Below are 15,890 nucleotides of genomic sequence, written 5' to 3'. Positions count from 1 at the left end.
CGGACGATCTCGCGCTACTCATTTCCAGGAAAAACCATCCGGAGCTCACGGAACGCGTGAACGCGCTGCTAGAAATAGCGTCGAGGTGGGCCTCTGACAGGAAACTAACCTTTTCGGCGTCCAAGTCGCAAACCTTATGGATTAAGGGCACACTAAGTAAGCACCTTGACTTGTAGTTTGGGGGGAAGGGGACTAAAATCAAAATGACGCCCGAGGCGAATCACCTCGTGGTCAACTTTGATCCACAAAGGAAATTTAGCTCCCATCTGGCGGAAAAGATCACGTCCTCGGTAGCTCTATTCATTCGGATAATATCTGTGGCTAAGGCAAGCTGGGACCTTAAAGAAAAGACGACAAGGATCCTGTACAGATCGGTGTTCCTACCGCGTATGGGATATGCGGCCTCGGTCTGGGCCGAGCGTTGCATGTCCCAATACTGGCATAGGACACGGCCAAACACCGCCCAAAGACGCCCATTGCTGGCAATAACAAGCGCGTATAAGACCACGTCGACGATGGCGCTCCAGGCTATGGCCGGAATACCTTCACTCGACTTAGAACTAGTCCGGCTGTCTAAGATGGAAAGGGACAAGGGCGTCACGAGGAGAGGATATAAATCGACATCAGACGTTGCTGGAAAGGCGAAACAGTATTACTAGACCACCATACGTCTCTGGCAGGAAAGATGGGTCGACAGTGACAAAGTGACAAAGGGATATGGACGGCGGTTTGGTTCCCGGACGTCCGGTGCAGGCTGGAGAGACCGTGGTTCGTTCCGGACCACCTCGTCACGCAGTTCGTTTCCGGGCACGGGAATTTTAACTCGCGCTCTGTCGTTTCAGACTTCGAGGTGAAGCGCGTTGCCGATGCGGTCTCCCAGAGGAAACCGCGGGGTATGTGCTATTTGATTTCCAAGAATATAGCTAGGAAAGGAACAACTCACAGCCGCAGCGCAAGCGGTCTGTGTGGACTGGCCGTCCGACAGCGATACTATGACCTCTACGGAGGCCATGTTCCTTGCGTTCAAAACTTTCTCCCAGGAAGTTCTGGAACTTACGGATGCAGGCAACCCGGTGGTCATGACCCGGACCCTCGATTTTAAAAATAAAACGGAAAAGGCGCATGACCAGAGGGCGTACGTGCCGTGCACGGCGCACTGCCAGAGACATGGGGACGGTCTTCCTTTTCACACAGGCACATATCATCCGGGTGTGCCTAGCCAAAAACGACCGTCGACCGTCAAAGACGACGGTGGGGTGAAAGTATGCGAAGACCAAAGTAACTAAGACGGTGCCCCCACAGGATCGTCGAAAGCCCTCCGTACTAAGACCCGCCTAGCCGGCAGTGAGGGACGGGATACCTCGTGGGACGAATTGGGTGTCCGCCTTCTCATAGATGTGAGACGGGATATCTCACGGGGTGAATTGGGTGCCCTCTCACCCATATGAATGAATTCTTGCCTAGACCGAGAGCTCGAACCATAGGGGTCAGACCACGCTTCGAGCGAACGCGTGCGCGTATACAGCCGGCTCGGGACTTGATACGAAGGAGGCACTAAGTATAAACGGCAATCTGCCAAAAGACAAACCTAATGCATCAAAAGTGAGTCATCGAGGTACACACAGCGGTGCCCCGATCGACTTGCTTGCGGCCAAGACAGTTGCGAGGGCCTGAACGCCGGGTTCAAACCTCGTACCACGGGATTCGGAATAAGCCCCGTCGAGTTGGCTTGCTAATAGAAACCCGACGCTCCGAGGGTGGCGGTTTCGAGGCGCGGGACTGCGTGGACTTACCGAGAACACGCGTTCGTCCGCTCCGAGGAAGTCAGTCACACTTGGGGAAGGACTCGTGATGGTCGTGGGAGTACTGCTTTAGTAGAAGAGGTTTGACTCAGGCGATAATCCGTCGGGCCCTGGTCGTGGTGGTCACTCAATATGGTGTCTAAGGAGAGGTGGCGCCGCGGGAGGGTCTCCCGGATAAACATCCGGGGTTCTCACCCGGAAGAGATAACCTTGCCGCTACACATAGGGGTTGAGTGTCTCCGAGGCCACCTGGAAGAACTGGTCGAATCCCGCAACACAAGGAAAGATGTACCTATGATTAATATGAATGACATGTGTCAAGGTCGTGTTTAAATACACTAAAGAATGTTATGTAAACACCAGTCATGTAAATTATAGAATTGTAATATAAACTTTTATTTTTATTATGTTAAATTAATATTTTTAATTGATAGCCTGCATCTTTTATTTTATATTTTAAATTTCAAAGAATAATATGCATTTCATCCATTTATATTTTTCATAATCTTAGTTCTATCGATAATATCTTAATAAAAGTTCATCAGTATAATAATATTAGTCAAAAATATTAATTGTATTAGTTTTCTTACCCATTGCAAATGCTTTTACTAAATTAGAATATGGATTATCTATAAATAAAAAAATAATAATTATGTTATAACTACCTAAGAGAAAAAGGTTTTTACTTTTTAAATTTTATAAGTAGAATTTTAATTTTTTTTTTCTGTTATGTTACAGTGATCTTTAACAGTTTTACATATAATGCTATTTTTAACTCGGGGAGCTAGCGTATCGTAACCCATATAAATATCCACAAATAAAATAAGATACATTTTGAGCTGTCACGACTCCTAATGTCACATACAAATTCATAAGTTCAAGAGTATGTATTTTCGTTAAATAATTATACACTTACCAGAAAACGAGTATAAAATGTCTTCTGTTTATAAATTTAAAAATTTAAAAAAATAATTTAAATACAAAAACGTTTTTAATCCATTTACATGAATGATACTCTTAACAATAATTTTTAAACATTTATTATATATTATAGTTATGTTTGAACAAGATAATGCATAACTATAACAATCTCACTATAATTGAATATAATGTTAAACTGAAGTAAATTATTATGTTTAGATTTAGAATTGTATAGAGTTTGAAGTGGCTATAATCAAATTTTTTTTGGTTAATCATAATTTATATTAATATGATCATTTGAATTATAAAGTGAGCCTTTTATGACAGGTTATACAAAAGTTTTATTTTATTGTACTTAAAAGATACTTGAAATAGTCAACTATTATATTCATAATTAAATGATTAATTGATAAGATGTTTTGTGATTCTTGGTCTAATATGTTATATGATTAACTACCATAGAAACGATAAGTGATTAGGTTCAAAAAAAATTATTAATTTTAAGTCAGTTAACTTACCGACACAACCTAAGATTACAATACATAGTTTTTATAATACAATTTTTAATATAGAACTGTTGTGTTGATTTGAATGAGTGTTATTACCTTTTATTAAAATCAAGTAAATCATTAAAAGTAAAAATAGTAAAAGTAAAAGTAAATATAGCTTAAAATTGATTTCTGCACATATTGTTATGTTATATTATCAGTGATAACGATTAAGAAATGTATCATTTTATTCTTTAAGAGTGACCAAATAGCATTATATTACAAGTGTTAATTTGGTTTAGTCCTGTTTTTTTTTTTTTAAATCCTTCAAACATCAGTTATAAGTGTCACAATTTTCATAAATGCAGTTTACATCTTCGACAAAATACTTTATCCAACAAAACATATCATGTTCGCCGATGATTTCTATATTTATTGAATAGGAATATATAGAAATCATGTTTAATATTCTACAATCATCATTACAAATACTCCAATACTAATCCAAAGAAACTGAATTCAAATTTTCTCTTACCAAAAGTCAATGCATTGTATTCAACTACAAACCTAAAATAAACCAACACCTACACCTAAACAGCGCACCATTATTTAGATCAGCGATTCTCAAACTAGGATACGCGACATGATCTCAAGGGGTATATGAAAAAAAATTGGTGAATAGCAGAAAACGTTGAATTTGAATATTTAAAACAATTAATTTCGAAAATATGCATGATATGTTATTATAAATGAAATTTTGTGTTACAAATTAAAAACTAACCGTCAACCTATCTAATAGATATGAAGTATAAAATAAGCATATAATTTATTGTTATTTTTTATTTAAAAATTGTAAAAGTAGTATTATATGTGAAAAAGTTTAAAAAATTATAATGAAGTGTACAATCAAACAAAATATTAGAATTGGGGTACGGAACGAAAAAAAGATTGAGAACCGCTGATTTAGACAAAAAAATCATCAAAATACTAGGAATACGTCATATTGCTGACAATTTGAAATGTACATCTCATATAAAACAACTTAAAAGTATCTGTAAGCATAAAATGTATATAATCAAAACTTGATCCAACCACACATGAGAAACAAACCAAAAGTCACTACTCATTATGTACAAATCTCTTATTATATCCAGAATCAGATACGGATCTCAAATATACAATACAGCTTAACCAAACCTCTTACCTTCTGACTCTATAAACAATAAATGAAACCGATTAGATATTGGAGCATTCAGAACAAGCCTAATCGACAATATTCTAGACAATGCTGTTGAAATTTCCCATTCAACTCCAAAAAGAACAAGATACACTAAACTACATTATCAAAAGGACCAACCACATAGAATATGAAACCATTTTCAACAACTACGTCTTATCTCCAATAAACCCAGAACACAATAAATCATCATCGATACGCGACATATTTAAAAAACTACAACAATCAATGTACTCGTACATCCACAAAACAGTTGTTAATAGAATTTCATTACGAGTGTTACCACCTTGGAATTGGGAATTAAAACTAAATAATGCTCTTATCGACTCAGACAAAAAAAAAAAAAAAAAAAATGTAATAATTACCTCTCGTTTTAAAAACAAGATTGAACATACATTTCCCAATTTCACCAGCGTATATATAAATTCATCTAAATCCGAAAATGGAGTAGGTTTTGACTTATTTAAACATGAAAAAATCATTCAACATAAGCCTCCAATAATAACTACCATCTTCTCTGCTGAAAAACATGCCCTCTACGCGAAGGGGTCATACTCGCAACCACTCTAGAATCAAACGGTATATTAATAATCAGTGACTCTCTTAGTGTTTTATCAGCTCTAAAAAACTTATCCACAAACAATAAAATACCAAAACCAAAACATCTAAGCAATATTAATCCGAACAAAAAAAAAAATTATTAATCTCGTGTGGGTACCTTCTCACATTGGTATTGTAAGGAATAAACAAGCAGACAAATATGTCGATCTCGCAACTAAAAACATTCCCAATCCTACAATAAAAACATTAAAAAACTCTCTTATCTTGGCAGAATTACTAGTATTCAATACCAAACACCTACTAACGTAAAATCATTATAAAACAATCGAAAAACAGCACACGCCTTCATACTTCAATATACGTTATGACATAGCAATCTCTCGCGTTAGAATTGGACACTCCAGGCTCCCACACTCATTTTTAATCAGCAAAGAGTCTCAACCAATACGCAAAACATGCAATCAAATACTTAAAATTTAACACACACTATAATATATTATACCTCAACATGCCATCTAACATAGAAAAATCAATCGGCGAAAACAAAAATTTGAAAATTATTACATTCTTAAACTTAAAAAATATTATTAAAATATTGTAAATAAATGTAAACTATATAAGTTAACTTAATGCAAAACTTAATTTTAAGGAATACTATGTTTATGTAAAAATAAGACAGGCTAAAAATCATTGCTCTTGAAGCCTTATTTCAAATAATATAGTCAATCATATCATGAACTTACTAGCTACTCCTGTGAAATTATAAAATTAAATCATAAATATATATTTGTATAAATATGAACAAATTTATTAATACACTGGCATTTGTATTTTAGAATACAAAGAATCAGTCAATTCAATAACGTTATAAATAATTGTGCATTTAAGTTTTGGTTTTCTATACTTTGAAATAATGCAATTTCAATTAGGCATGTGTTCAAACTCATTGGAATAATACGTTCATCATATAAAAAAATATATTTCTATGGAGATATACCAAATAATATAACTCTCGAAATAAATTAAGGTCTTCCATTTAATTAACAATGATATTCCTATTATAACTTTCATAATTAAATTTGTCTTCGCTATAATTAGTAAATAATAGTATTTGTAAAAAAAGAATTGAAAAGGAATTAAATATAACTTTCATTGATTTTTTCCGATACAATATAAATATAAAATATAGGAGATATAATTTTAAGTCACATTCCTATTATATGTGCATTGTATATCTTTGGTATCCCTGATATATTATTGTTGAAACTATCACATAACATTTTTTGATTTTAATTTTATTAAAAAAAAAAAAATATTTACAACCTATGCTACGAGGCATAATAAGAAAATTTGAAAATAAAATAAATAAATACACTGTGGGAAAAATGAAAATTCGTATTTTATTTTTGTACAATTAAGTATTAATGGTTTGTTTTATACTATCATCATTCGTTTAATAAATCTCTGTATTATTTTCTTTTAAGACGACATGGGAGAGTTTCTAGAAAACAAATTGAATGCAAGATCAGCAATTAAAGGATTTGAATATCATTTTGTAGTTTATAGTGAAATTTGTTTTAATGTTTTGTGGCCTATTGATTTACTGTTTTTATTTTAAAAACATTTTGAAGTATGGAATTGTATACGTACTATGTTTCAGAAGAGATAATTCGAAGTGTGATGAATTGGAAGGCTTGAAGAGTATGGGGAGGTTTTAAACATCTCCAGATTTTGATTGTATAGGCTCAATTAGACCTTAATAGGGATTTGTAGATGGTAATTTTTGTGTGAAACACTAGTTTTTATTTTAGAATTCAATGAAGTAAGTAAGCCGACTATTTAGAATGTTCTTCTTTAATTTAATATAAGTATTCCAGGTCAATCTTTTATCAAATATGACACCGAGATATTTTACTACAGAGGATACTGTGAAGGGCATTCCTTGAAAATGGAGAGAAATTGGTATGGTTTATGTTTTAGTGTGAATCGAATATATATATATATATATATATTGATTTATCTGGATAAATTTTAATTATTCAATCGGATGACCACTCATCGATAAGATTAAAATGTTTTTTTCAAAAATTCGCAGTTTCTATTGGGTCATTTCCAAGTGAAATAATTGGGGTGTCGTCTTAATAACAGTGGCCATAGTAGCATTTAAAGTTTTAGAAATGTCAGCTGTATAAATAATAAATGAATCGGTGGAAAATTCTTTACCTCAAGGAACTTCAGCTTTAATTTGTTAGTATGATGATACCAAATGACCGTACCGGGTTATGTTAGTACGGTTGAATAACAGTGCTGATAAGTTAAATCTCAAAATTCTGTGACTTGACATGGTATTTTGGTTAGTTTTAGGGAATTCATTCTATTTTATTAGACATTGTGATAAAGAATGATGCATAGGATATAGTTTCGGTGCTTCGCTTAAGTTGGTAACAGATAATTGTATTTATAAATAAGTAATAATGAAATACAGAAATCTAAAATTTCTTATGTTTGTGATTATTATAAATTAAATTGTAAATAAAAAAATTTGTAGTAGAGTTTAAAATAATAAAATTAAAATCAAAAATAAATGTCAATAAAATATTTATTTATTTTTTTTAATTTTAAATAGCTCTCATTCAGTCAACTTTGGTTTGAGAATAGTAGTTGTTAGATCAAAATTACTTGAAAAAAAATCCATAAATTCGAAAATGAAATTCAATATAGGTGTTGCCGTTAAAAAAAAATGAAGTTGTTTTGTGCATGCGCAATATACGTGAATAAAAAAATAAATATTAATTCATCGTAATTAAAGATCCAATAATCAAATTATATACAGATTAATGAGTGGTTAAGTGTACCCTGATTCCGTGAACACGCGGTATAGATTATGTTGAATTACAGAAATCTAAATTTCTAGGTTTCTTTTTTAATGTTGTGGCCAGTAGATGGGACCATTTAAGAATATGTGTGCAACCCCATATGGATTGTTTGGCATTGAAATCACTTATCTAAATGTTTAGTAAAGATATTTTAAAAATTCTTTTAGTTTTGAATTAATACTTGGGTAGGTAGGAATAGGTAAATAGAAAATATTTTAATTGGTGTATGATTTAATGTTACTTGGACATTAGTTACTTGTATAAATGTATAGCAAACGTCTGATTAGCCGGATGTAAATAGTGTTGGATTTATGAATATACAGTCTATAGACAATAAAGAAAAACATATTTTCCTAATGATGGAATTAACAATAAAAAGATCGAATTGAACATTAAAAAAATATGTTATCTAAATAAATGTTTTATTTATAACTGATTAATACCTTATAGGAGAGATTTATTTTTAAAACTTATAAACAAATACTATCAAAAAATGTTTTTTAGATTTTAAGGGTTTTAAAGAATTTAAAATTATGATAAAAGGATTAGATATTAAATAAAGTACATTTTTATGTAAATACAAATAATACTGAAATATTATAAACAAATGTATGGCCTTACTTTTATTTCCCCAGAATGGCACTATAAAATATAAATACAATAAATTAATTAAAGTTGTTTTTATGTCACAAAATATGTTTAATGATAAAATTTGTATATATTTTTTTTTATTTAATGTTTCATAAAACTTTATATTATACATCAGTAAATACAAATTATAATAATAAATAAATTCTTAAAATTAATATATAATTTTAAACATATATTCCAATTAAAAATGAATGTAGCATATAAATACATACAACATAAGGATATACTATCTGAAAAAATTATATTATATGAATGTTAGTACTATTTTTAAATAGTTCTTATGTTATGGTTGATTTTAGAATTACAATTAAACAAAGTAAAGAAATGAATCAATTCAAATCTTCAGCTAAATATTTGATACATTTCAAAAATATGAATTAGGTTTATTTTTAATTCACTTAATGATAAATAAAACGTAGTGTCAGAAAGTTCATGTATAATAATTTAAAGTGTTTAAAATGAAAAAATAAATAACCCTAAGCTAAGTAAATGACCAATAATAGATGAGTAAAAGAGTATATATTTTATTGATTTAATCAGTTCTCCTCAATCATACGAATAGTAAGAATATCTAAAAAGTATTAATCTGTGATGAGTAGAGCGAGGATTTTGAAGACCTGTATTCTTTTTCTTAAAATGCTATACAGTTTTAACCAAAAATTTAATTAGTTTCGTATAAAAGTTTAGAATGTGTAATTTTTAATTTTTTGCATTTATTGTGTTAAATACAGTTTTATTTAGTAAGTCATTTTTACAAACATTACGTTAATTTTGTTTACTTTAACTTATTTTTAGTTTTTTTTTTTAATATGTGTTGTACCTATAATGTAATCCCAATTATCTACTCCAGTCCATTGATATAAGTTAAATAATTAATTGTCGATTTATTCAATAAGATTAAATATCAAACGATATAGGCCCTTGCATACTATGGGAATAGTTCGAGGAAGCGATTTTATATCGCCGCGAACGTACGCTTAAAAATAAACAGCTTCAATTAAATTTTACCCTTCATACTATCTATATAAGGTGGCGAATAAAATACATGATCGATCGCACATGTTTAATTTTTGTTACGAATAGGACTGTATTATAAAAAGTGAACATTAATCTTTCGTACGAATGATTTAGATTATTGTCATGTAAATAATTATTTAATTTTTAAAGGAGCTTAATGGCTGATTGCGTTTTTCGGAACACAACGACGCGCAGACTGACAAGTCGATGGGTCTGTTCTTGGTCGGGGGACGAGCGCGCTTACCTTATCTTATATTGCGACAAGCGTCGATCGCGATCGACCAAATTTTATGTAATCATTTTAAATCACTTCCGCGCATGAACTATTCATAGTGTGAAAAAACCTTATAGGTACTAACCTAACCTAACCTAAGCCTAAGCACGAGGTTTCTTTTCATATAAAAAACATTTAATTAGATCACCGACACATTTTCCTTTTTGAAAATTGTAAGAACCATCAAATTTTGCAAAGCAATAATAAGTGTACAGGTGATAATTAATAAAATATATAATTTATCATATTAAAATAATAATAATTTTAAAATTCACATTCAAATGTGTTTACGTCATCAGCACTTGCTGGAGTACCTAGTTTGTTAGACGACTCTTGTCATGTTTGGGAATGGGTATTAAATTGTGTAGAAACATATACAGTTAATTAATAATTACTATATCGGTATATAACGGTATAACAGGTAACGAAACTGCTAGAGACGTCTCTTTGGACAATATTTGAACAATAATAATAATAATAATAATAATAATAATAACAGATTAATATACCTACATATAAAATACACATAAGGAATGCAATATACAAATATGATATAATAAAATAATAATCATTGATTTAGTAATGCGATTTGATGTTGTATAGATAATATTCTTATTAGTTTTGTCTTTTGCATTTGTATATTATGGGACATTCAAACATTAAAAGATATAATATCAGATATAAACTCGATATTGTTATTGTATTTTATTTTAAATATATAACCATCTCACAAATTTACAAGTTCGGTATTCGTCTAAAACCCATCATTTTCCGCTATAAAGTTTAAGTTTGTAGATTTTGACAACATTTGATATTTAAAAAAAAAACAGCTATCATTCATTTAACGATTTTTTTTTCTTATTTTAAAAGTATAAACCCTAGATTTTTCCAGCACTGCGCATATTGTTAATGTTTGAAATACTTATACATATTTTGGTATAAAAATGTAGAATGGATATATATATTGGAAAAAATTGAATTTATTTTATGTACATGTTTATTCTATCACTCACATTCATCTCTACAAAATTCTGTTGGATCCATTGCTCTATCTTTAATAAATGAATAAAAAACTTTATTATTTAATTCTGTTTACTTTTTAACTTGATACATAATAAATATAAAAATACAGTCACAAGTATAAGTTCAACACGTTTAAAATAAACTTTATAATTATTTTGTACAAATAGTAATAAAAACTGAAACATTTTGAGAATAATACATACGCTGAGGTTGATAAACTATTATTTCATTGTAGTATTTATGTATATATTCTGTCAAAAATTATAAATATTAAAAATAAATATAATCTATATATTATTATCCATAATTTTAACAGTATTTTTAAAAATATGAGTCAAATTCTGCATGATAATAATATAATACAAATGATTTCATCAATGACGAATTATTAAAATTAGGATTCCCGTTATCTGGACTAAATTATCTGGCTATCATTTATTAAGTGTTACACTCAAACTTGCTTTTTACAATGATAATATGTGAATATAGAACTACAATAAGTTATTTTTTAAATTTTTCTAATTATATCGTCTATATAAACATATGGCAAGTATTTATAGATTTCAAAAAAGCCTATGATAGCATACATCGTGACAGCTTATACAATATAATGTATGAGTTCGGCTTTCCTATGAAACTCATATCGCTGACAAAAATGTGTATGAACGGAACAAGATATCAAGTTAGAGTGGATTGTACATTGTCCAAAGAATTTGAAGTGATAAAAGGGCTTAAGCAGGGTGACGCACTATCGCCAATACTTTTAAACATAGCATTAGACAAAGTAATACGCAGTGTACAAAGTAATAAACTCAGAATTAATATTGGCAGAACCACGCTAGATGTACTAGGTTTTGCAGACGATCTGAATTTAGTAGAAGAAAACAAGGAAATTATTGTGCGAAATACCAAAACACTCATACAGGAAGCAAAAAAGGTTGGTCTAGAAATAAATGAGGAGAAAACAAAAGTAATGGAAACATTGCCTGAAAAAGATGAGGAAGACCTTACAGTAGATAGTTACGTATTTGAGAAAACACATAGCTTCAAATACCTAGGTGTAAAAATCATTGGTAACAATGTTTGAAACACTGAAATAACTAATCGCTTGCTCAAAGCGGAAAGGACTTTCTTCTCACTAATAAAATTTTTTAAATCGAAACTATTCTTTAGAGCAGCGGTTCCCAACCTTTTTAGTCGGCGGTGCCCTTTTGTTCTTCCAAATTTAGTTAGGTGCCCCTCTGTGAATATTATGAAAAATATGATAAAAATGAACACTTGTTTTCATTATTGGCCGATTTAAATAATTTTATTGTACATATGAGAAACAAATTACAAAATTATGGTTGAAAATAAAGAAAAAAAATACTGCTCCTAAAGTTAAAAATTAATAAGATTTTTGTGGCTGCTTATTTTTTGAAAGTTTGGCAATATCTGGTTCAATTTTTTACAGTTGGATACGAAGGTCAGGTTCCACATTAAGACGGTTCCGGCATTTGGTTTTAGTAGCCGCATAGGCTAAAATCCTGTCACACATAAATAAATGGTAGCAAAAGGTAGAAGTATTGTTATTGCTTTTTGACTCAAATTATCAAAACTTGTATTTTTCAAATTTAGCCAAAATTCAACATAAGAATTGCTACTGAAGGTGGATTGAAATGTTGAATCTGAAGTAGTATCGATCAAACTCTCATATTCGATTGAAGAAAAGCTTAAGGGTTTTCCACAAACTGAAAATGGATTAATTATCCATTCACGGTCTTTTAAAAACATCTCTCGATCTGTTGGAAAATATTTATTAAATTAATTTTTCAGTTGTTTGAGATGTTCAGAAATCTCGTTAATAATGCTAATAGGAGCTTGCAATTCGTTTTCCTTCAAAAAGGCCTGCATTATTGGAAAACACTCAAGCTCTCTTTTAAATATGCACTCTGACCAATAATCAATTTTTCTTTTCAATGCACATACTCTGGAACTCGCATCAAAAATTGTCAAAGTTCTTCCTTTTAAAGAAAGACTTAATTCGTTCATTTTGTTAAAAATGTCTGCCAAGTACGATAGCTGACAAAGCCAAGTCACGTAATTCAAAGTTTCAGCTAATGTAACGTTGTGGTCCATTAGAAATGAAGAAACTTCAACCCTTAATTCCATTAACCGTGTTAATACTATACCGCGAAATAACCACCTGATTTCTGTATGGAAAAGAAACGTATTAAGAATACTTCCCAAGTCGTCACACAAGATTTTAAAAAGTCTAGATTTCAGAGGACGTGACTTGATGTAGTTGACTATTTTTATGGCTTCATCCAATACGTTTTTTAGACAAAGAGGAATATTTTTCATTGCTAGAGCATGTGTATGAAGTGTGCAATGACTAATAGTAATTTTATTTGATTTCTCCTTTATTTTTGCGATTGCTCCAGCTGTTGCACCTGTCATGGCCCTAGCACCATCAGTACATACATCAATACAGTTTGTCTATGGAGTCTGATTTTCTATTAAAAAATCATCCAATAAACCGAAAATTTGATCCCTTGTCGTATTAGATAGAAGTGGTTTACAAAATAAAATATCTTCCTCAAAAGAGTTCATGTTTACGTAACGAACGAACACCAATAGTACAGCAAGACAAGCAATATCGGTTGATTCGTCCATTTGTATTACGAATTTTGTGTATTTAATACGAGAGACAAGTGTTTCTGATACGTTGCTAACCAAATCTTCAATTCGCCGACCAAATCTTCAATTCGCCGTGCAACAGTATCATTTGAAAAAGCATACAAGTTACCATATCAATAACACATGGTTTTATGAGGGTCTCTGCTATGGTATGAGCTTCGCCTTTTTGAGCTATATGGTAACTCACCATGTAGAAAGCTTTAAATGCGTTTTCATTATCAGTTAGAACGTGCTTTTTTATTTTTTTTTTTAACAGCCAATAATTCAGAACGCTTTCGTTTGAAAAAATCGAGTGGTTTCCCATTAAGATCTGTGTGGACCTTTTCATAATGACGACGAAATTTTCCGGGATACATAGAACTGTTAGGAAAAACTTTTGAACAAATTACGCACTGTGGCTGCCATCGTTTGTTTCTATTAACCCCATCTCCAAATAACTTTCATCGTATTTACGTTTTTTGGACGTTCTTGGGACAGAGTCACTAGTATTTGGCGATAGTGTACTACTAATACCTTGAGAAGTAGGACTATTATCATTAACTCCGTCTTTGTTGGTTATGCTTTCTTCTATATTAGAACAATATGACTCCGTAGCAGGCGTCTTATTAATAGACCCACTATTCAATCAACGGTCCATGTTTAAAACAAAAATAAACGTATGTACAGAAAAAAATAGTTCTTTACGAAAATACGTGTTAACGCGTAAAATATCGACCACAGACTGAAAGTAAATGTTCAACTCTTATGGTATAATAATAATTCCGAAAATATACGAGTAATACAATTAAATTTAAGGGACGTCGGAAATTCGAAGAAGTCGTGCGTGTATAATATTATCTGAATTTATTCGGCCTATGCCATTTATTTTAATCTTAATCGATACCGATTAGAAACACTGTATTAAATATATCGAGTGTACTAAGTAATTTCATACGTAAAACAATTTTTTTTTAACCTACAATAAATTGTAAATATTTATTTATTTATTTTTTTTTTTTTGTGCACAAATTGGGAACCGCTGCTTTAGAGTAACAAAAATACGACTGTATATGAGTATTAGACCGAGAGCTCAAAGTAGAGGGGCCAGACCACTCTTCGGGCAATGCACGTTCACGTATTCAGCCGTCTCGGGGCTTGATACGAGAGAGACACCGGCAGAAACGGCAATCTGTCGATAAAGAGCAAAACCGTACGCGCTATAAAGGGGTCGTCGCGGTACACACAGCGGTGCCCCGATCGACCTGTTTGCGGACAAGGCAGTTGCGAGGGCCTGAACGCCGGGTTCGAACCTTGTACCACGGGACTCGGAGTAAGCCCCGTCGAGTCGGTTTGCTAATAGCGCCTTGTCGCTCCGGGGGTGCTGGACCCGAGGCGCACGACCGCGTGGACTCACCGAGGACTCGCGCTCGCCCGCACCGGGAAAGGCACACTTGAGGAAGGACTTGTGGTGGTTGTGGAAGTACCGCCTTAGTAGAAGGGGTTTGACTCATGCGATAATTTGTCGGGCCCTGGCCACGGCGGTCACTCAATATGGCGCCCGAGGTGTGGCAGTGCCCCGGATAGGACCCCCGGAGTCATCCGGGGTTACTGCCCGAAAGAGATAACCTCGCGGTTATACAAAGGGGCTGAGTGTCTTCGGGGCAATCAGGAAGAACTGGACGACCCCGCCACACACGGAAAGATATATATGAGTATTGTAAAACCAACGCTAACCTATGGACATGAAGTATGGCCGACGACAGTACAAATCGAACAAAAATTCAGAAGTTTTGAGAATAGAGTTCTAAGAACAATATATGGACCGTTTTTTGATACCGAAATAAACAGGTGGCGTAGAATAAAAAACAAAGAAATAAGAGAAATCCCCAAAGTACCTTTCATAACAAGTTATATAAAGGGACAGAGAATACAATGGTATGGACACGCAACGAGACAAGAGGAAACAAATGAAACCAGAGAAGCAATTGAAAACAAGCCAGCAGGCAGAAGACCTAAAGGCAGACCGAAAAAACGATGGATGGATGAAGTGCAACGAGATCTAGAGAGGTTAGAAGTAACAGAGTGGGAGGAAAGGATACAGGATCGTAATTATTGGAGAGCAGTGACGGTGGCAGCCAAAACTCTTACAGAGTTGTGACGGCACAGAAGAAGATATCGTCTATATAACATTATGATATGTTATTAAAAAGGTTTGCCTAACTGTAGTTTGGTATACATTCGATAGTTGTAAAACAGTTTTCTAAACCAAAAAAAACCCTGATTATTTATAGTTGAATAATTTAAAACTTTGGTTAAGACATATAAAAGATAATTATGTCCATAGCGATTTTAAAAATGTATTAAATAACATACTACGAATTG

At 32.4% G+C, this 15,890-nt stretch overlaps 1 protein-coding gene and 1 pseudogene across 1 annotated transcript; one reads left to right on the top strand and one right to left on the bottom strand.

Annotated features, from left to right (window-relative positions):
- Positions 1-12,237: 12,237 nt before the first annotated feature.
- Positions 12,238-14,365, bottom strand: LOC112593446 (annotated as a pseudogene).
- Positions 14,366-15,216: 851 nt separating this feature from the next.
- On the top strand, positions 15,217-15,666 carry LOC112593445. The gene has a single exon (XM_025337837.1). It carries the CDS (start codon positions 15,217-15,219, stop codon positions 15,664-15,666), a length of 450 nt encoding a protein of 149 aa, XP_025193622.1.
- Positions 15,667-15,890: the final 224 nt, after the last annotated feature.

The sequence above is a fragment of the Melanaphis sacchari genome, unplaced genomic scaffold (genome assembly GCF_002803265.2).
Source record: "Melanaphis sacchari strain LSU unplaced genomic scaffold, SCAv2.0 Contig2053_pilon_pilon, whole genome shotgun sequence".
In the NCBI taxonomy this organism is placed as follows: domain Eukaryota; kingdom Metazoa; phylum Arthropoda; class Insecta; order Hemiptera; family Aphididae; genus Melanaphis; species Melanaphis sacchari.
The sequence above is the reverse complement of the archived record's forward strand: the minus strand, read 5'-3'. Positions and strand labels throughout refer to the sequence as shown.